Source organism: Neolamprologus multifasciatus, chromosome 2, assembly GCF_963576455.1.
Source record: "Neolamprologus multifasciatus chromosome 2, fNeoMul1.2, whole genome shotgun sequence".
Taxonomy (NCBI): Eukaryota; Metazoa; Chordata; class Actinopteri; order Cichliformes; family Cichlidae; genus Neolamprologus; species Neolamprologus multifasciatus.
The window spans coordinates 144,218-165,791 of record NC_140440.1 but is presented as its reverse complement, the minus strand read 5'-3'; the positions used below and the strand labels follow the sequence as shown (position 1 = coordinate 165,791).

General features: G+C 42.6%; 2 protein-coding genes across 2 annotated transcripts in view; both read left to right on the top strand.

The window, feature by feature from the left end:
* Positions 1–21,574, top strand: part of polr2b (RNA polymerase II subunit B) — a 221,312-nt gene that overhangs the window by 146,010 nt on the left and 53,728 nt on the right. The gene's annotated exons all lie outside the window — the stretch shown is intronic.
* LOC146523768 (proteinase-activated receptor 4) lies at positions 10,331–20,796 on the top strand. The gene is made up of 3 exons (XM_085183528.1): positions 10,331–11,966; positions 12,077–12,636; positions 16,223–20,796. The coding sequence occupies exons 2-3, from the start codon at positions 12,525–12,527 to the stop codon at positions 17,311–17,313; spliced, it is 1,203 nt and encodes a 400-aa protein (XP_085039654.1). The 5' UTR covers positions 10,331–11,966; positions 12,077–12,524; the 3' UTR covers positions 17,314–20,796.

Genomic DNA, 21,574 nt, shown 5'->3' with positions numbered 1-21,574 from the left:
TAAGAATTCTGAATAGGACATAAGCTGCCCATTAGGATTAAACAGCTGATTCACTAAAACAATCTGTTTCTCAACCCACCTAGAAAAAAATAATGATTTATTTTTATACACTATGTTCCTATTATTCCAAATTGAATACGTATGGGGTGTGAAGTTGTGTTTATATATAGGGGACCAAGCTAATAGAACTTGTTTGTGAAACATCGAAAGGTTTTCTGGAAGCTTATCTATATTATAATCACAACCTAAGATAAAACTTAGACCACCAAACTTAGAGAAAATGTAGTGAGGAATAAAATTCCAAATGGATACCGGATTTTTAAGAAAATGTTTAGCCCAATTAATCTTAAATGTATAGTTTAGAGTAGTAAAATCCAAAACATTGAGACCACCGTGTTCATAGTCATTCATCAATACACTTTTTCTGATGTAATGTGTCCTGTTTTTCCAGAGGAAGTTGAAGAGCATTCGGTCAATATCCTTACAAGTTTTGCCGTCCACATGCAGAGAAATTACTAAATAAGTCAGTCGAGACAGACCTTCTGCTTTTGAGAGCAATACCCTTCCTCTTAAACTTAAATCTCTCTGCAACCATTGATTTAATTTGGTTTGAGGTTTTTTAATAATTGGGGGAAAATTTAGTAAAATTCTGTCTTTTGGATCTTTGCAGATAATCAGACCTAAATATGTTGCTTCATTTTTAACTGTTACAAATACTCTGAACATTACACTCTTTGACAGGTAATAATTGACATTTATTTAAGTTTAGGACCAATCCAGACCCTTTTGAGAAATCCTCTATTACACGTAAAGCAATTGGCACTTGGCTGGCATTTTTAAGAAAAATTGTGGTATCATGTGCCAATTGACTGATGACAATCTCTCTGTCTGCTATGTTTATACCCTTCACAGGGCTATTCGAAATATGAGAGGCAAGAATTTGGGTGCAAAGTAAAAAAAGATGAGGGCTAATCGGGCAACCCTGGCGTACCCCTCGATTAAGACTAAAACGAGAAGTGGTGCCATTTTTCATTCTAATAGAACTATTAGCATTGGAATACAGAGTTTTGATAGCTTTGCATAACCAAAACCAAATTTCTGAAGTGTAAGAAATCTAAATTCATGCTCAATTGAGTCAAAGGCTTTATAGAAGTCCAGGAGAAGGATGAATGAATCATCAGATATTAATGCTGAGTAGTCCAGAATATCCAAGACGAGTCTAATATTATTGGAGATGTGCCTGTTTGTCATAAAACCAGACTGTGTCTCGTCTACAATATCATCCAAAATATATTTAATTCTTCTAGCAATTGTCGGATTATAATATTATTTTATGCCATGTTAGACCCCTAATTAAAGATTGTGAATTATTATGTAGTTTTAGTTTGCATTATGCTCCTGAATTAGAAGAAGGTGATAACTATTACATTTGGTAAACTGATTTGCATTATATTAGACTGCTGATTTATTGTGAATGAATGATATTGTTTTATGATGCATTATACTGTGAGTTATAAGAAATACTGTTCCAGAAAGTCATCGCCTTATGACAATTAAGAAAACAAAAAATAAACAGCTAGAAATTTAAGGAACCAATATTGTGTGCTTAACAAAAAATAAACCTCACTAAGGGACCGAGGATTGCAAGGATGAAAATAACTCGGCAGAAATACACAAAATATTTTTTAGGATACAACTCAGGTGCTGAAACTTAAAGTGTCCTCACACTATAAATGAGGCATAGACTTAATGATCCAAAACACCAGAAGGATCAATGAAAAACAGTCAACCAAGTCCAAGCAACTGTGCAACATTGTAGGGTCTTTTCTATTCCTTAGCTCCCCCCATATTCACCTCTCATTCTGAAGACGGGAAAACTTCTGTCCCATTAACAAAACCCCGGCATCCGACGTAATAGGCCTTTTTATTTTCTCTGCGAGCCTTCTCGATAATGGGCCACAACTTGCTCCGGCGCTCCCTCTCTTCTCTGGAAAGGTCCTCAGCAAACTTCAAGTCCCGGTTCTCCTTTAAGAATGGAGATGTCTTGGCTGCTTTCCACAGGCTATCTCTGGTTCTGCGGGAGATGAACTGGATGATAATAGATCTGGGACTGGTGTTGTTTGGGCGTTTGGAGCCGACCCGATGTACGGTGTCAATGGTGTCATAAAGTTGGTTTTTACATTCAGGCAACACAGCCTGACAAATCTCAACAGCAACTTTCCATGTATCCTCCTGTTGCTCTTCTTTGACACCAAACAGCCTGAGGTTCCACCGTCTGGAATATCGCTCGAGATCTGTGATTCTTTGCTGGTTTTTATCCATACGCTCTTCCTCTTTGGAGATTTTCTGCTCCAATGTGCCCACTCTGCATTTGACATCTTTTATCTCTTCACATGCAAAGTCCACAGTTTTTCTGATCCCGGCAATCTGTAGTGCAAGGTTATCCATTCTTTCGTTTATTAGCTTCGATAGAGTTTCAACAATATCCACGTTATCTACCTTTGAGTGCATCGCTTTCTTTGGCGCTGGAGACTGGCTGGGTGAGATGGGTAGAGGTGGAAACTCGTCCATTACGTCCTCAGTTATTGGGAGAGGTAGTGAAAGAGCCGTATAGTCATGGCAGTTGTCAAGCAGTGGGTTTACCGACCCGGTTGTTTGGCTAGCATTAGCCTTTAGCAGCAGCTTCGTCTTGGAGCTAGACGAGGGTCTTTTATTGTCACGCTGTGACATTTTGTCTCTTAATTGATCAAAATCAGTCCTTTTCTGGCTTAAATACCGAAAAAGCTTCTAAGGTCTGAGTTGACACAGTGTTGCTACCGTATTATAGGCAGTGTTGGGAAGGTTACTTTTAAAATGTATTCCATTACAGAATACAGATTACACGCCCCAAAATGTATTCTGTAACGTATTCTGTTACGTTACTCAATGAAAGTAACGTATTCTGAATACTTTGGATTACTTAATATATTATCATGCTGTTTACAACTACATGAATGTACTATTGCTGTGATTTATTACTGTTACTGAAGGTCCGCGGCTCCGAACCGTAGTAAAGGGACCTCTGGCTAATACGGTGGGTTCCGTGTCGGACTCGTAGCTGAAAACTAGCTTTACTTTGTTGTCTGGGTCAACTTTGCTAGCAGAGACAGAGAGAGGGTTGAAAGGCTGCTCCAACAGAACTTATTGTTTCAGAGGAAAACACGAACACGGTGTACAGTCGAGTCTTAATAGCTTACTTACAACTGGGCTCGTCAGGCACTCTTCTTGGCTGCAGTGGTTATTATTATATTTACATGCTTCCAGCTCCCGTTTTTGCTCGATGACAGCTCGTACTTTTCCTTTTTCTCCCTCCCTCGCTCACAGACACATAACAGGTATGGCAGTCCATTCTCCCTGCAGCACGGACTACACTGCCTATGATGCTACATTTTTTAGAGTTATACCGGTAGCATTCTGCCTATTAGCTTAGCACAACAACAACAAAAAGGCCTCTCTCACCCAGGAAACATGCAGAGAGAGAGTGTCACCCTGTAACCATGGCAACCCTAAGGCTGCCACCTGGAACAACAGGACATAGCTGTCAAACAAAACCCAAACAGTCCTGACCCGCCACAATATGAAACAGGGAAGTACCGCCATGTAATCCATTTATTTCAACAAAGTAACTGTATTCTAAATACCACCTTTTTAAACGGTAACTGTAACGGAATACAGTTACTCATATTTTGTATTTTAAATACGTAACGGCGGTACATGTATTCTGTTACTCCCCAACACTGATTATAGGGTTACATTTGCTAAGCTTGGCAGTAAGCGTGTACTTACTCGGCCATCTTGGAACGCCCCCCCCTCCCGGTCTGCAGCCTTAAAGGCCGCATTTTACGGCCGATTACGTCACAGCGACGCGACGAAGGCTGTCCCAATTCAAATGTCGTGTCCAAATTCATGGGCTGCATCCTCCTAAGCTCCAGTTTCCGGCAATGGCGGCCGCTACTAAGTTTTAAAATTACTCTTATTAATCTTTCTGGGCCACAAAATAAACTTTAAACATATTTTCAGGCGAGAATGTGGGTGTGTAAACATCAAATATCTGCTCGGTTTGTCAAGATATGACATATTTGCAAAAGTGCTTCGACGTTGTCGGTGACGTCTGTCACCCCACCAGCTCGATAGCTTGCCGGCCCAGAATTCATTGGACATAACTTCATTGCACATTCACATAACGATGGCGGCACAAAAAGATACATCGGGAGACGAATACACTTTTAAATGTAAGTATATGAAAATCTGGTGGTACAAAAGTTAAATTTTATAGCGGTTATGTTGTTAGGGTTGTGAATTTGCATACACTTGTAATATTTATTTAAACAATCTTCATAAAAAGTGTCCGTAAACTAGCTTGTATGGTGGGTCCCGCGGTTTTTCATTGGCGCTTACATTTTTCCCAATCAACTTTTTTGTGATATGTTTAAAGGGACCAAAGAGCAAACGGCAAACTTCATCAAAACTAGAGGAGAAAATGATCACCTCTTCACCGGGGTAAAAAATTCAGCAACTGTGGGATGGAGGTACACGAATAAATCAATTTACACATCATATTCATCTGAGTACGGTTTCAATAACCCTCATTCTGTACAGAACCTGTGATGTCCAGACGATATTCCTCTTGTGTTCTGCTGTGAAAACTTTTGGATTTAGGGATTATTATAGTTGTTATGGTTTTCTCTCTTCTCTTATTTTTTTGTGTGCGATCAGGACTATTCTCGAGAAGATGGGCCTGCAAGGGAAAGTCACCCCCTTGCAGGCCAAAAAGAAGTGGGATAACTTAAAGAAAAGATACAAAGTATGTGTGCTGTCAAGAAGATAATTTTTAAGAATGAAATTTAATAAATGTACATTTACTAAAAGTTGTATTGTTTATATTTGTCTGTCATTTCTGATTTCCTCTGCCTTTAGGATTGCAAGTGTCCAGGGTCAGGTGAGGGAGTCAGTGGGAAGCCCACTGCTGCTACTTGGCCCTGGTTTGGCCTCATGGATGAGGTGATGGGACAGAGGCCTTCCATTAGGCCCCCTGTCCTTATTTCCTCTCTCCCTGAGGACACTCCAGGGCCAAGTACAGCAGTGGGTGACCAAAGCGAGATGGAAGAGGAGACAGATGAGGAACGAGGTCAGCCAGCAACAACGGGAAGGAAGAGGAGAAGGGAAAGAGGGGATGAGCTCCTTGAGCTCATCAAAGAGGACATGCAGTACCAAAGGGAGGCTGAGGAGAGGAGAGAACAGGAGAGCAGGGACAGGATGGACAGACTTTTTTCCATACTAGAAAAATTAGTTCCTAAATAACTTAAAAATATATTCAGATAATGTTCTTACTTTGTTCTATTTGTTATGTCATACTAAAAGTTTTTGATTAATGAAAATTAGTCCCCAAATTGGTTGTGCCTTCAGATATTCTTTTTTTTTAAAATACATTTCTTACCTTTTTCTGTGTTATTTTAAGTTTTTCATTATGAATATATTGATGAAAACAGATTTCACTGAACTCATTTTATTTACAGTTTTTTAACATGTATGAACATAAACTTTGAAGAGTTTTAAATGGACATTTAAAGGTAAATAACAAGAAAACAAGAATATTTCTAAAACATGAATTTTAGTCAGAGAAGGAAAAATATATACAAATATTTACAAATTTTCACACAGGATTAACCAAAGTGACCTGTTCCTGGACCGTTTTTAAAAGAATATATACTTTGAAAGATCACACAAACAGAAAATCTCTGGCAGTGTTGCTGGATTTGCCGAAAGAAGATCAGACATGGATGGGGTGCTGCAACTGTGACCCGCGGTTTGTCTTTTCTGGTCAGAAAGTGGAGAATCGCACAGGGTGCTGTGCAAAGAGTTGTAGGATGCTTCCTCCCTCTGTCCACTGCATCGTCCATCCACAGGTTTGCAGGGCTGACTCAATCGACGGCTGCCACACCACTAAGAGGTTTTTCAGAAATATGCAAACCAGAGAAAGTGGATTCACTACTAGTATAATACGTGTGACTCTGTAGCAGACAACAGTTTGAAAAAGTGGTATTAAAAAAGATGCTTAGATAAATGTTTACTTGCCTGTTAACAGTAGTCATGGTCTGGTGGTACATCCTCCAGGGCAGCCACCTCGGCAGACAGCTGGTCCCGCCACAGAGCACCACTGACTGCCTCCAATCCAGCCTCCCCCTCATCATCCTCTGCTCCATCTTCCTCAGGTTCATCCTCAGGAGCCACAATGTCGCCAGCACTGAGGCAAATGTTGTGGAGGATGACACATGCTGTTACTACCTGTAGTGATATACATATACACATTATTCTTTCATACACACATATATATATATACACAATTAATTTGACATTGGGTGGTCACTTACATGAGGTACAAAGGTGTGGTGCACCTCCAGCGCTTGCAGGAAGATGGCCCTGAACCTGTTCTTCATCATCCCAAAAGCACGCTCTATTATGGAGCGTGCCCTGGAATGATGGCTGTTAAAGCGCTGGGCTCCCACACCTTGGCCTGGCCTCTTGTAGGGTGTGATGAGGGGGAGTGGACGCTGGAGGCATGGGTACCCTCCATCTGCGAGGATGAAATGCCCTGGAGGAGGGTAGACTGACTGTCTGTAGAGTGGGCTGTGGCGGAGCACCCTGGAATCATGCACCGACCCAGGCCAGCCCACGTACGTGTCGATGAAGCGGCCCCGATGGTCACAAACCGCCTGCAAGATGATTGATGGAAACAGCTTTCTGTTCCTATAGCACTGACCATCAGGGCCACTTGGACACTTGATGCGTATGTGGCAGCCGTCGATTGCACCCACCGCTTTCATAAAGGCTCTGTGGCGTGCCAGCCCTGCAAACCCACGGGACACTACCTCCAGGTCCTCTGGGGTTGTTGGGAGGTGGATGACCTGGTAGCGAATGGCCAACACCTCTTTCGTGACTCTGTGGACGATGTAGTGGACAGTAGAACGCGGCATCCCAAACACTCTTGAGACCACCCTGTAGGATGCTCCACTTGCCAACCAGAAAAGAAACACTAGGATCTCAATTGTGGCACCCCATCCATGCCGCCGATCCTGGTTCAGGAGATTTAACAACACTGCCAGAGACTCCCTGCTTAGCCGAAAATCAGGCCTTGGATCCTCCTGGCTAAAAAAACGGTCCAGGACTGGTACACTTTGGTTAATCCTGCAGTACAACAAAAAGGTGGAGAACAGCATAAACAGTTTTAATAGAAAGGTATGACTTCATTTATTTTATTACATCAAAGCATTATTCTGATTACTAAGCTTGAGTAAAATATACTAACACTGAGGAATAACATTTTATACATTTCATCTGTTTAGCTAAGCTTTTTTGTGAACTCAAAAATAACCCTATTTTCAGCTTTCTGACAATTTTACTGCTATTTTATGTACTAAAATAAGTAACAGATCATATAAATAATTGAAAATAAATGTAAACTTATAGAAGAACATTTTCTAAGAGATTTTGTTCATATATTTTGAATGACCGCCGTCATTCAGTCACTGAAATTATCCATAAAACTAGCTAAGTAATTCCTAAATGCATCAAGATTAATAGTTTTACCTGGATATGATTTTCTCTGATGAGCCTGGAGTACAAAACATGCCGGCGATGACGACCGCGACACAGTTTTTTCAGCTCGTTGATAATTAAAAATGAACACAAAAAACGGAGAAAGATTTCGGGGTCCATTTTCGATTTTCGTGCTGTGGCGCTGACAACCGGAAATACTCTGAATTAAGGGCGGGAGTAGATCGAGAAGGCTAGACCGTCCAATTCCACAGCCGTTTACTTCCGGCCTACCCGACCTCCTGAGGACCCGGCCCACGTAGACCGCGAAGGCCGGGTCCTCAGGAGGATGCAGCCCATGAATTTGGACACGACCAAAGGCTGCTCGAAATGTGGCCCTCAAATGCGTCCTTCATTTCCCTGAATTTTAAGGACGTGGCGGTGTAGACTTCGTGGCCCAACATATCCCAGAATGCCTAGCGCGGTGGTGGGTGTGGATAATTTTGCCGAAAAAAAAACGGCAGATGAGGGGCGCACGAAGAGTAACTTAGTAAACTAAGTACTGAATATTATGTCACTTATTTATGTGCAAATGTTTAATAATGAAGAACATTAAAACATTCCTGTTGGCCACATGTCGGCAAAGTTATGTGACATTAGTGACGTTTGTACTAACTTGGTTTTAAAGCCTTTACTTTAAAATATACGCCGTTCAATAGCTGACCTTAATCTTACAGAGAATGATCAAAGCTCATGTAGAAACAAACAAACACTTGAACAAAAGATTTTCTCCTTCATTTCTGTCAAACAAAGCTTTATGAAACGTTTTCTGTTAGTATCATGGTTGCTAGGCAACCTGGGCAGCGCAACGGAGGCTAGACCGTCCCATTTCACAAGCCTCGCACTTACCCATAAAACTTTCCAAATTTCATCAACAAGTTTTGTTAAATTGGAAATTAATGTTTAAACATAACTTTAGTCCCCACAACGTTCCATTATGGAACAATAGGGTGATATTGAATCGGGGGAAATCTATGTTTGTGGAAGAATGGATGACAAAACAAATTTGGTCTGTGGCACATATAATGGATGAAAATGGAGATATACTTGAATTAAACAGGCTTAATGAGAAATATGACATGAGTTATAAAAAGGTTTCACAGAATATCCCAATAGTCCTTGTAAATACGATAAAGAACAATTTTTCAAATATACCGACTCCAAATTTACATAAAATTAAACTAGACGGTCTTGACTTGGTTAATGAAAAATGCAATAATCAGTTTTTGAGGAGGTATTTGGTTAACACCTTATAACCAGGTAGGACAAAACATTCACTCATCTTTAAAGATTATAACAAATCTGAGATCTCGTTGATCAGAACCAAATATTTAAAATTTCCAATTCCCCCCAAATTTAAAGAAGTCTATTTTAGAACTACAAAAAATATTTACCCCTCCAATGAATTTATGAGAGACAGATTTAAATTTGTGTTAGACAACTGTTATATTTGTAAAAAAACACACACCAATTAGTTAAACTGCAGGAATGTCTTAAAGACATAAAGACCTGGATGGCCACTAACTTTCTGCTTCTTAACTCAGATAAAACTGAGGTCATTGTACTTGGCGCTGAAAAGCTTAGAAATATGGTATCTAACCAGATTCTTACTCTGGATGGCATTACCTTGGCCTCCAGTAACACTGTGAGGAACCTTGGAGTCATTTTTGACCAGGATATGTCCTTCAACGCACATATTAAACAAATATGTAAGACTGCTTTCTTCCATTTGCGCAACATCTCTAAAATTAGAAATATCCTGTCTCAGAGTGACGCTGAAAAATTAGTTCATGCATTTATTACTTCCAGGCTAGACTACTGCAATTCATTATTATCAGGATGTCCAAAAAACTCACTGAAAAGCCTTCAGTTAATCCAAAATGCTGCAGCAAGAGTCCTGACAGGGACTAGAAAGAGAGAGCATATTTCTCCTGTTTTGGCTTCCCTTCATTGGCTTCCTGTTAAATCCAGAATTGAATTCAAAATCCTGCTCCTCACATACAAGGTCTTAAATAATCAGGCCCCATCTTATCTTAATGACCTTGTAGTACCATATCACCCTATTAGAGCACTTCGCTCTCGCTCTGCAGGCCTACTTGTTGTTCCTAGAGTATTTAAAAGTAGAATGGGAGGGAGAGCCTTCAGTTTTCAGGCCCCTCTTCTGTGGAACCAGCTTCCAGTTTGGATTCAGGAGACAGACACTATCTCTACTTTTAAGATTAGGCTTAAAACCTTCCTTTTTGCTAAAGCATATAGTTAGGGCTGGACCAGGTGACCCTGAATCCTCCCTTAGTTATGCTGCAATAGACGTAGGCTGCCGGGGGATTCCCATGATGCATTGAGTTTTTCCTTTCCAGTCACCTTTCTCACTCACTATGTATTAACAGACCTCTCTGTATTGAATCGTATCTGTTATTAATCTCTGTCTCTCTTCCACAGCATGTCTTTATCCTGTCTTCCTTCTCTCACCCCAACCGGTCGCAGCAGATGGCCGCCCCTCCCTGAGCCTGGTTCTGCCGGAGCTTTCTTCCTGTTAAAAGGGAGTTTTTCCTTCCCACTGTCGCCAAAGTGCTTGCTCATAGGGGGTCATATGATTGTTGGGCTTTTCTCTGTATCTATGAAGCGCCTTGAGGCGACATTTGTTGTGATTTGGCGCTATATAAATAAAATTGAATTGAATTGAATTGAATTAAAACAACTTCGGAAACAACAGAGCACATGTTCTATGGGTGTGTGACAATCCAGGATTTATGGAAATCTCTCCATGTCCTAATATTGTCCCAGTATGGAAATATTGATTTTTCTTTTCAAAATACTCAAATTGGAGTAATCCTTAAGGATAAAAGTAGTGAGTTTTTAGTTAACAATCTCATTATTATAACAAAGTATTACATTCATAAATATGCTAAATCCCCCCCTTCATGGCCTGCTCTTAAAAACGAACTCTCCCTGTTCCGTAAATCTCTTAAGCTCATAAATAAGCCCCAAGCAATCAAATTGCATAGATTTTTAGAAGAGTTTGATTTTTCTTAGCCCCTTATTTAAGTTATGTGTCTTGTTTATGGAACCTCACTTTTAGAGATTTTATGATACCCCTTGTCTCCTTTATTTCTGTTCCTTGTTTTTCTTTCTTTTTTATTGTTATTTATTTATTTTTGTATTGGTTATTCATCTTTTTATATTATTATTATTATGTAGATGTGTGTGTATAGATGTGTGCGTATGCATGTGTATATGCATATATATAGATATATACATATATGTATATGTATGTATATATATATCTATGTGTATGTATGTATGGTTACTTTCAGTTATCGTCGATTTCATTGTGGTATACCAACTGCACTGTGGCAGTGATGTGTATTCCTCTGATTGGAAGAAAAGAAAAAGGAGGTGTGATTCTGTTCTGAATGATTCAATATGTCGCTTGTCTCTTTGAGATTGTCATTGTTATTGTTCTAAATAAAGTTCATGTAAAAAAAACCCACAAAAAAACAAGCCTCGCACGTCCGGCCTTAGCGGTCTTTAAGCACGCGGCCCTTGAGGACCGTTGAGGCTGCGTACTTTAAGGCTGCAGAATTGGGATACAGCCCATCGATCGCTTATTGATCACCGACAGGTTGTGGATGTCAGCTGTAACAGTGCAACGTGAATGAGCAGCAGCAGGCGGTCAGCACCGCCCCCTGCTGGACACCGTCAGTACATGCAGGTGGGCTCAGTCTATCAGGCAACACTGACCGACAGCAGCTCACAGGTGTGTGTGTGGCTTCAGGTAAATCACACAGGTGGCGCTGCTGGTGCCCTGCTTTGGAGCAGACCTGCTGAAGCTTCATGAGTGTTTGTGATGAGGTCAGTCGTCCTGAAATATCTCACTCCTGTATAAACTCTTACCTGTGCAGGTAAATGCAGTACATGAGGTTGTTTTAGTGACCTGAGAGCCACTGATTCCTTTCAGAGCAGCTAAAGTCCAGTTTGCTCTTTTGCAGGTGACCTTTGACCCTTCTCAGGTTTTATTTTGTGCAGTGTTGTCGTCTTTTCTTCTTGCTCTGAATTTTTAATTTTCTTCAAGCTGCTGCTTTATGATTCCTTCCAGATGTTCCTGCTGTGCTCTGCAGGGCACACAGAGGCCATCTGAGCCTGAGCTCGTGTGGAGCGTCGGACATGAACAACGCCCTAAACTTCTGCATCAGCCACAGACGGGAAGTCTGCTTATCAGCTGCTAACCGCTCGGGAAGATGGAGATAGTTTCTCACTAGTTAGTTTCTGAGGACTGAAGCAGAGCTGCACGTCTGAGTGTGACGTCCGTGTGAGGCCAGGTGAGAGCAGTGCAGGTAAGCCTCATCATGTTTTACAGGTTTTGTTGTTTATTCAGTTTTGTTTTTGATTTTCAGTTTTCAGAGTTTCTTGTTTCAGTTTTTTAATGTTTTTTTTCTTTTCGCAGTAAAAGTGGAAAATGCTTCAGAGTAGAAACGCAGCTTGCCCCGCTGAGCTCTGATTGGGTGTGGGTTGTGGAGAGGATGGCGGGGAGGTAGTAGGAAGCAGGTACGTCAGGACTTCTATATTTCTGAGGACATAACAGTTTTTAAAAGTCTACAAACAAAACCAGCTAGCCTGAAATGAGAAGAGGAAGACACGCACGGGTCTTCACAGAGGCACACATACCAGACACAGACACACACTTGGATTGCATCACCAGGGGAGGGGACAGCACAGCAGCTCTGAGATCAGACAGAACGCCTCAGACCACAGACGGGACTACTGCTGACAGCATTACTACCAATACTACCAGTACCGCTGATACTGGGAGAGAGTACTGTCAGTACTAGTCTGAGGTGAGCTGAAAAACATCTGCTGCAGCTGTGACTAAGTGAAGAAGAAGAAGAAGAACAATGAGGGGGCTCACTGGGACTCTTCTGCTCTTCGTCTGCCTGCTGGCGTTCGTCTGTAGCGTCTCTCCTCCTCTTCCTCACCCCACAGATGAATGTCCTTTTATGGCCATCCGTGAGTCTTCTTCTCTTCTTCCTGTGAGCGCGTAGGCAGGCTAACAGTTTTTACTGGCAGCTTTCTGAACCTGAGGGCATTTAAACAGAGTGAGGATGCACAGTGTTTACAGAGGGAAGCAGTGCCTCCTCCTCAGGGTCGATCATTTACTGACACTTTAGACAGCAGAGAAAAAACATGTACAAACTTAAAAGTCTGAAAATACTTTGTGTGCATTTGAAGACACTTTTATAAAATTTACATGTTTAATCAAACCTCTCAAATTAAACTGAATCAGAATCAGAATACTTTATTGATCCCCAGGGGAGGTCATCAGACAAGGAGAGACACCTGCTGTGTTTATTAAATGACCTTCAGTTAGGACCGGCTGTATATGTGTGTAATATCATATAAGGCGTCTGGGGAGGGAACTCAAAACTGGATTATAGATGGCAGACAGTTGGTGTCGTAAACCACCGCCTCTGTTCAATCAATGTAAACTTTATTTAAATAATTACTTTTTACAGACACAAGCTGTGCCCCAATTCCGAGGCCACATCCTCCTGAGGACCCGGCCTTCACGGTCTACGTGGGCCGGGTCCTCCGAAGATCGAGAGCGCCGAAAGTGAGCGGCTGTGAAATGGGACAGTCTAGGTTTGCGGCACCGCTGCCTCGGAGGAGTTTAATAAACTCAGCCGTCTGCTCCTTGCTAGCTAAGATATAACAGGACACTGGAGTAAGGTCTTCTGTAATATCAGTTTTCTGTTTGATGTTTATTCAGCTGTGTGAAAACTATAACTTTAATCTCAGCCAAACCAATTTACTCAGGAACAAATAAAACACTGAAAAAAGTCAAACAATAACATTTTTAAGTTATCTGAGTGACTTGTATATCATATCATGTTTAACCTGAGTAGCCAAAGACTGTGGGGGTCTGAAAACGATGTGCCGTATCGAGCGGGTGGGTAACAGACGTCTCAGAAAACATTGGAGCACTTTTACAAATATGTGATATCTTGATAAACCGAGCAGATATTTGAAGTTTACACAGCTACATTCTTGCCTGTTAAATATGTTAAAAGTTTATTTTGTGACCCAGAAAGAGTAATAAGAGTAATATTAAAACTAAGCTGAAAAACAGGAAAACTGGAATTGGCTGGGCCGCGCAATTAATTCTGGGATACATTGGGCCACGAAGGATACATCCAACAATCATTAATCAATAATCATATTGTAAATGTCTCTGAAGTTACAGGCTTGTCCAAGATCAATTATAGTCTGTCTGAACCTGCATGTGATCATGTGCTGATGCAGAACACGGTTCTATTCTGGTGAGGAGTCTCTGCTGGAAACACAGAACACACCTGAACACCTGTTCAACCAATCACATTCACTTCACTCTGACCTGATCTCCAGGTCTCCTTCATCAGGCTGTGGGACAGGAAGCTTTAACGTTCCCATGGATCCAGTTTAAAGTCTTACAGCTCTAATGTGGAAATAAACATTAGAAATAAACAGCAGCACTCAGACACAAAATCATTCATTCAAATCGTGGTTTAACATTAATTACTGTTAGACTTTTATGTTTTTTATAGATTTCATCTGACAACATCTCTGATTGGTTTGAGTAGCTGGAAGCTGTCCTGAATTTTGTTTGTGGTCACACCCCTCTGGTTTCTCTGTGACGGTGGGTCGTCTGCACTGCTGATCACAAGGCATCAGCGACCCCCCCTCACTAGCCCCCTCTGTACAAACACATCCAGTTCCCCTTGACTGAAGCTTTGTGGAAACCTTTATGGAAAATGAATGTGCATGTAAAGTACCAACACAGTTCACTCATAACTTTGTGTGTCTTTGTACACTGTACTAACAAAATCCCACAGCTCACCATTTGGGATGTAAAAGGTTAGAGTTCATCCAAAGTAAAGTGGGTCTTTAACAGACAGGTGAGGTACAGAGGTCTGCAGAGAGAAGGAAGTTCCTGCTGAACAGAAGCACAGAGCACTCTGTTAGCTGTCCAGTTTTATCTCAAAGGAAGCAGGAAGTGCAGCTAACAGGACACGACAAGCTCCAATAAGTCTTTTTAAAAGAGGTCTTGGCACTCGGCAGCCGTCTTGGAATGAACTTGGGCAGTATGCCACCGTTCAGTGATGATGGTTCTCGCAGGAGCGACATGACCTTTCTGTGTAACATCGTTAAATCTTTGAGCACAAACAGAAAATCTGATACTGGTGCCCAGCCACGCTGGGCGAAGTTGCCGTAGATGATTCAGGCTGATCAGGAAGTTTCCCAAAGTATGAAAAACAACTCAGCAAGTCGGACACACTCAGGGACCCAACACAGGAAGTTTAGCTTTTAGCCACAACTGACTCATACCAACCTTTGATATATCTTAAAGATAAATATCAGTCAGTCCTGCTTGTTTGCTGAGCAGTACAAAGGAAATGTCCCTCCTCTGTTGGAGACATTTGTAAGTCTGACAATTTTACTGGCATTTATCAAACTGTAGGAAGAACACAAGGCTGCGTGTTGGAGGTGATCAGTGTCCACACCACAGATATTCTGAGGACAGGCCAGGATACCACAGCGGTCTAAATGTCTTCACATGTGATTGAATTTCACTGATTTGTTCCACTGTGAGCTTTGTCAGCTTTTATTTTAACAGTCTGGAAGAAGAGTTCAGCATCAAACTGCATTTCTGTCCAGTGGAGGAAATCTGTGTTAGTCTTTAGTAAATATCTGCTTTAACAGTTGTATTTTCTTCTTGACTTGATAAAAATGAAAACCAAAACTCACTTTCCAGGAATTAAAAATGCACCTGCAGTTCCCCTGTCCTCCAGCTGTGGCTACAGTAGTGAGTCAGTCCCCAGAGACACCCATGTTAAAACTTTACAGCAGAAATACCTATACGGGGGGAGAGGCCGGTGTCCTGCAGGTTTCAGATGTGTCCTTGATCCAACACAGCTGATTTAAATGGCTAAATGACCTCCTCAACATGTCTTGAAGTTCTCCAGAGGCCTGGTAATGAACTAATCATATGATTCTGGTCTGTTGACCCAGGGTGAGATCTGAAATCTGCAGGACACCGGCCCTCGAGGTTGGAGTTCCCCACTCCTGCTCCAAAGCCTAACCTGTCGCTGCCATCGGACAGGTGTTTTTTTTAAAAAAATATCTGTAACTCAATTGAAAGAATTCCAGCTGTTCCTGAAAGCAGCGACTCTTCACTTCTTCAGTAAAGTTGGAGTCATTACGATAACATCAGGCAGCCCTGCAAAGACAGAGGTTGGCTGAGAGAAGAGAGAGTGAGTGAGTGTGATGGAGCTGTAGACATTTTATCAGTCATATGGGTTCTTGAGTTCTTTTTACCATCTTTTTAAAATTGTTTTGTTTTTGTTGTTTTCTGTGTTATTTGCCGAGATTTGGATGTTGCGACTTGCAACGCAAGTGCAGAGTTGCTGCTTTCAGGAACAGTTGGAATTTTGCAATTGAGCCAGTGGTTAAATGGTTAAAGTTTGACCTAAAACCAATGGGAGTGCCCGCGCTCCCATCAGTTTTAGCGGGTTAAGGGAAGACCTGTTACGCTCTGATGTGTGTCGTGTCCCTGCAGGTCTGCGGACCTTCCGGCTCAGGCCTACCTGTAATGGGACAACTCTGAAGGAAAAGCAGCTGAAGGAGATCCAGGCTCCAACCACCAACCTGTACCTGCCCATCCTCTACCTGCTCGCCTTTGTGGTCGGTCTGCCCTCCAACTTGCTGGCTCTCTGGGTTCTGGTGTTCCGGACCAAACAGCTGCCGTCCACCACGCTGCTCATCAATCTGACGGTGGCCGACTGCCTGCTACTCATGGCGTTGCCATTTCGGATCGTCTACCACTTCCGGGGGAACAACTGGGAGCTTGGCGAGCCCTTCTGTCGCTTTGTCATGGCGATCTTTTACGGCAACATGTACGGCTCCATGTGGTGTCTGGCCTTTGTGGCCCTGGACCGATACATCGCTTTGGTCCACCCATTTCGCGCCAGGACTATGCGCAGCCAGCAGGTGTCTCTGTGTATGTCAGTGGTGGTGTGGACAGTGGTTCTGGTTGCCATGCTGCCACTGCTGTTGTCACGGCAGACCTACGAAGTCAGCACGCTGCAGATCACCACTTGCCACGATGCGCTTCCAGAGGATGAGCATGAGAACTACTTCTTGCCGTATTTCGCCACCCTGTTCGCCACCTGCTTCCTGCTACCCTTAGCCATCGTCCTGTACTGCCACAGCACTGTGTTGCGCACATTGCTGGCCGGGGAAAAATTCTACGGTCACGCCATCCGGGTGACGGTACTGGTGCTGCTGGTCTTCATCGTGTTTCTGCTGCCGAGCAACATCCTCCTCCTCCTCACCTATGCTGACAGCTCACTGGACGGAGATGGAGAGGACCTCTACATGCCATACATGGTGAGCTTGGCGGTGAGCACCTTCAACAGCTGCATCGACCCGTTCATCTTCTACTACGTGTCCACGGAGTTCAGGCAAAAGGCCAAGAGCACTTTGTGCTGCCACTGCGATTCTGAGGATAAAACATACTCTCTGGTCAAGAATATGTCATCTTTATCATCAGGCCCAAGGTCAAAGGTCACCCTGCTGTCCATGTCCAGTCGACAGAGGCCACCTGAGATGCCATGCAGCTCCCAGGAGAACAGAGTAACGGACACCTGACTGCAGACTGTCACGCAAATGTCTTCAAATTGTTGGACTGCTCCTTTAAATGGGGAACTACAGTATATTGATCTCTTATTGGCTCTGATCACGTCAGCTGATGTCACGTGTTTAATGATTTGTTTTTTCACTAGGACCAATTCTGTTTACATTATACATGCTTCCCTTAGGCAGTATCATTAGAAGACATAGCATACATTTTCACTGCTATGCAGATGACACCCAACTCTATCTGTCCATAAAGCCAGATAACACACACCAATTAGTTAAACTGCAGGAATGTCTTAAAGACATAAAGACCTGGATGGCCGCTAACTTTCTGCTTCTTAATTCAGATCAAACTGAGGTTATTGTACTCGGCCCTGAAAATCTTAGAAATATGGTATCTAACCAGATTCTTACTCTGGATGGCATTACCTTGGCCTCCAGTAACACTGTGAGGAACCTTGGAGTCATTTTTGACCAGGACATCTCCTTCAATGCACATATTAAACAAATATGTAAGACTGCTTTCTTCCATTTGTGCAACATCTCTAAAGTTAAAAATATCCTGTCTCAGAGTGATGCTGAAAAACTAGTTCATGCATTTATTACTTCCAGGCTGGATGACTGTAATTCATTATTATCAGGAAGTCCTAAAAACTCCCTGAAAATCCTTCAGTTAATCCAAAATGCTGCAGCAAGAGTCCTGACAGGGACTACAACACACAAACAGTTTGTCTCACAGTGTGTTGCAGCTAAAGGTCCAGCTGCAGGTTTCACAGGGAGAGAAAAGAAAGAGCTAACTTCACTCAGAGATGGAGAAAGATAAGAAAGAAGGACAGAGGAGGAAGAAGATAGCTTAGATATAAAAGGAAGGACTGCTCAGTGACGCTTGATAAACTGCAGATTTAAAGCTCACATGTAATGACATAATTTTTATTGTATATTTAATGACATATTGGATCTATGTATTGTCAGGTTTGATAAATTATGTCAGTGGAGTTAGGTTAATAGGTGAGTGTAAATTGCCCATGGGTGTAAATTTGAGTGCAAATTGTTGTCCACCTCTCTGTGTCAACCCTGCAACAGACTGCTGACCTGTCCAGGGTGTACCCCAGCTCTCGGCCTGGGGTAGCTGGGATAGGCTCTGGATCAGGTGACCCTAAATCCTGCCTTAGTTATGCTGCAATAGGTGTAGTGTTTCTTCTTCAGTCACTATGTGTTTATACACCTCTCTGCATCTAATCATTAGATGCACAGTCTTTATTAGTTTTATGCAGACCATATGCAGACCCTTTAGAGCAGCAGTCTCCAACCTTTTTTGCGCCACGGACCGGTTTATGCCCGACATTATTTTCATGGACTGGCCTTTAAGGTGTCGCGGATAAATACAACAAAATAAAACTAGTTCCGGTACTGAAAAAAAGAAGATTTATTCATAACACACGTGACAAGACCCAGGAAAATTGACAATATCAACAATAAAAATGATAACAAAATAACGCTGAAAACCAATAAAAACCCTGAAAACCATACATTTCACAACTGAGCCTCAACTCTCGCGGCCCGGTACCAAACAACTCACGGACCGGTACCGGTCCGCGGCCCGGGGGTTGGGGACCGCTGCTTTATAGGGAAATCAAACACATCATGTGACTCTTTCTGTCATTTATCAGTATTTATGATGATCTGACCCGCTCACTGGATAAACACACTCACCTGTTTCTAACAATGACACCTGCAGAGCTCCCTGTTCCTCGCTTGCTGTTCCAAAGGGAGGAGCTTTGAAGAACACTGAAGGAGAATGAACCAATAGGATAAAATAGAAAAACCCATCATTCCTATGAGCAGCAAGTGGCAGCAGTGGGAAGGAAGAACTTGTTCTTCACAGGAAGAAACCTCCTGCAGAAGCAGGCTGAGGGAGGGGTGGCCATAGTTTAATTATTGGTATTACTTTAACTGCTTAATTACAGCAGTGGTGTATGAACACATGGTTCTTAAAGGCTGATGTGTACGGTCTGATGGAGGGTGGTCTACATCTGTCCAACACCATCAGGATGTCGGGCTGGTTTAAGACAAAGTGAAGCATGGTTGTTTTTTCTCTGTGGAGGGGCTGATTCTGGCCCCCGGGCTTTATTTTTGACTCCCCTGCTGTGGACATGAATTAATATGAATAATAATTCAGTGTCCAACCTGATAACCCTCAGGTCAGTGGCTCCGAGTTTGAGATGAGATAGCCTTTATTTGTCAGTTGCAGGTCTTTTGCCCACAACCGAGATGACAGACCTTGCCGACCGTACATACAATACACAAACATCACATTGGGGAGACAGGTCAGACTAGGTAGCGAGGAAAAAAACATTGAAATGTGTAACACAAAAGAATAATACAGGAATGCACAGGTATCAACACACCATAACACAATAAACACAGACAAGCAACACGGGAAAGTGTTCCAGTGTGTACATCTGATCTGGGACCGCTGCAATCTTCGACTGCGCCTCCAGCTGACCTGATGTCCACATCAGAGGGGAGGTAAGCGTTGGAGGTGGCGTTGGATCCGGGGTAGGGAGGGTGATGCGTCAGTGACTGCTTATCAGTGTATATGTATGTGTGTGCGTGTCCATAGTTCAGCTGAGACAGTGTCCTTCGCCCTGCCAGGCTAAGTAAACAGTCTTCCAGCCAACCCAGGTGGCCTTGCATGGAATGGGAAGGAACAGTGTAAACACAGTCGTTATCAGGGAGTTTTTGTTCAGCTCATCCCCATGATGGTATCAAACTTGCGCTCCGTGGTCTTGTCATTATTTTGCTCAGAGAGCCGATTCTGAGAACTCACGACCGCAGTCAGCTGTTCCACGATGTAATCAAACTTTCGCTCAAAGGTGTTATTCTGAGCAGGCCTTTCCTTGATGTAACCCAATATACATTCAGAGGTGTTATTCTGAGTATTCACTGCAACTGTAAGCGTCTCCAAGGTCTTAACCATGCTGCCTTCAGTGAGCCCTTTCTGAGAAGTCGCGCCTTGTCCCATCGTTTCAATCCCAGCGGGCAGCCTTGTGGGGGTTTGAACAGCCGGTTCTGCTTTCTTAATTCTTCGATAAGCCAGGGCCAAGCCAGCTCCGATCAGCAAGAACCCTGTTATCATGGTTTCGAATAGGTGGATATCTTCAGCGTCCTCGATCGACAGTCCCGCCAGGCACACGACCCTCCATTTCTGCCACCCGTCCATCGTGTATCCGGCAGGGAAAGTCCCTGCAGGGCACTCTGGCTCTCCCGAGCCCAGACTTCTCGTTGAGAAAAGGGTGTCAATAGCATTCAGAGACCAGTTGATCAAATCCATAATTCTCTTTAGGTTTTAGAAACAGACTGTGAGAGAGGGTTCCAGGGAAAGTAATACAAAAAACACAAGACTAGACAAGGACATAAGAACTAAGCAGGGAAGATAAGGGAGAGGAGAGGAGAAAAAATGCGTCCGCCTCATCCGAGAGCCAAAAGCAACAATTTTATGGCCCGTCTACATTTTTATTGGCTTGTGGAAAAAAAGCTTGTATTTTTTCATTTTGAAATGTTAATGCAATTTAATTACTACAATATTTTATATTATTTCACTTTCAATCTGGAAAATGTTATGAAAGCCGTGAAATAAACATGGTCTGGTACACCCCACGCCCCCCCTTCAGAGTCACCTCTGTTTGTTGCAGATGGCCTCCATGTAGAAAAGGACTTCAGAGTTTGTTGATCAGGTGTTTTGATGAAGGGCTCCTGCTCATACATGCCAACCCTCCCAATTTTTCTGGGAGAATCCCGAATTTCAGTGCCCCTCCCGAAAACCTCCATTCTCCCGATTTTCCACCCGGACAACAAAATTGAAAAACCATATCACAGAATTCATAGCACGGCCCAGCCAATTGCGGTTTCCAACAATGGCGGCAGCTACTTAGTTTTAATATTACTCTTATTGCTCTTTCTGGGTCGCAAAATAAACTTTTAACATATTTTCAGGCAAGAATGTAGCTGTGTAAACTTCAAATATCTGAACCGACAAGAACAGCAAACTCCCGGCACATCGTTTTCAAACCCCCGCGGTCTTTGGCTATCAGGTTAAACATGATATATAAGTCACTTTGATAACTTAAAAATGTTATTGTTTGGCTTTTTTCAGTGTTTTATTTGTTCGTGAGTAAATCGGTTTGGCAGAGATCAAAGTTATTAGATTAGATTAAATTAAATTTAACTTTATTAATCCCTCGGGAGGGTTCCTCCGGGTGTTTTCACACAG

Excerpts from the sequence above, each read along its gene's own strand:
- LOC146523768 (XM_085183528.1), top strand. The coding sequence starts at position 12,525 with ATGAGGGGGCTCACTGGGACTCTTCTGCTCTTCGTCTGCCTGCTGGCG. Across the intron at positions 12,637-16,222 it reads ATGTCCTTTTATGGCCATCC|GTCTGCGGACCTTCCGGCTC; the intron begins GTGAGTCTTCTT and ends GTGTCCCTGCAG.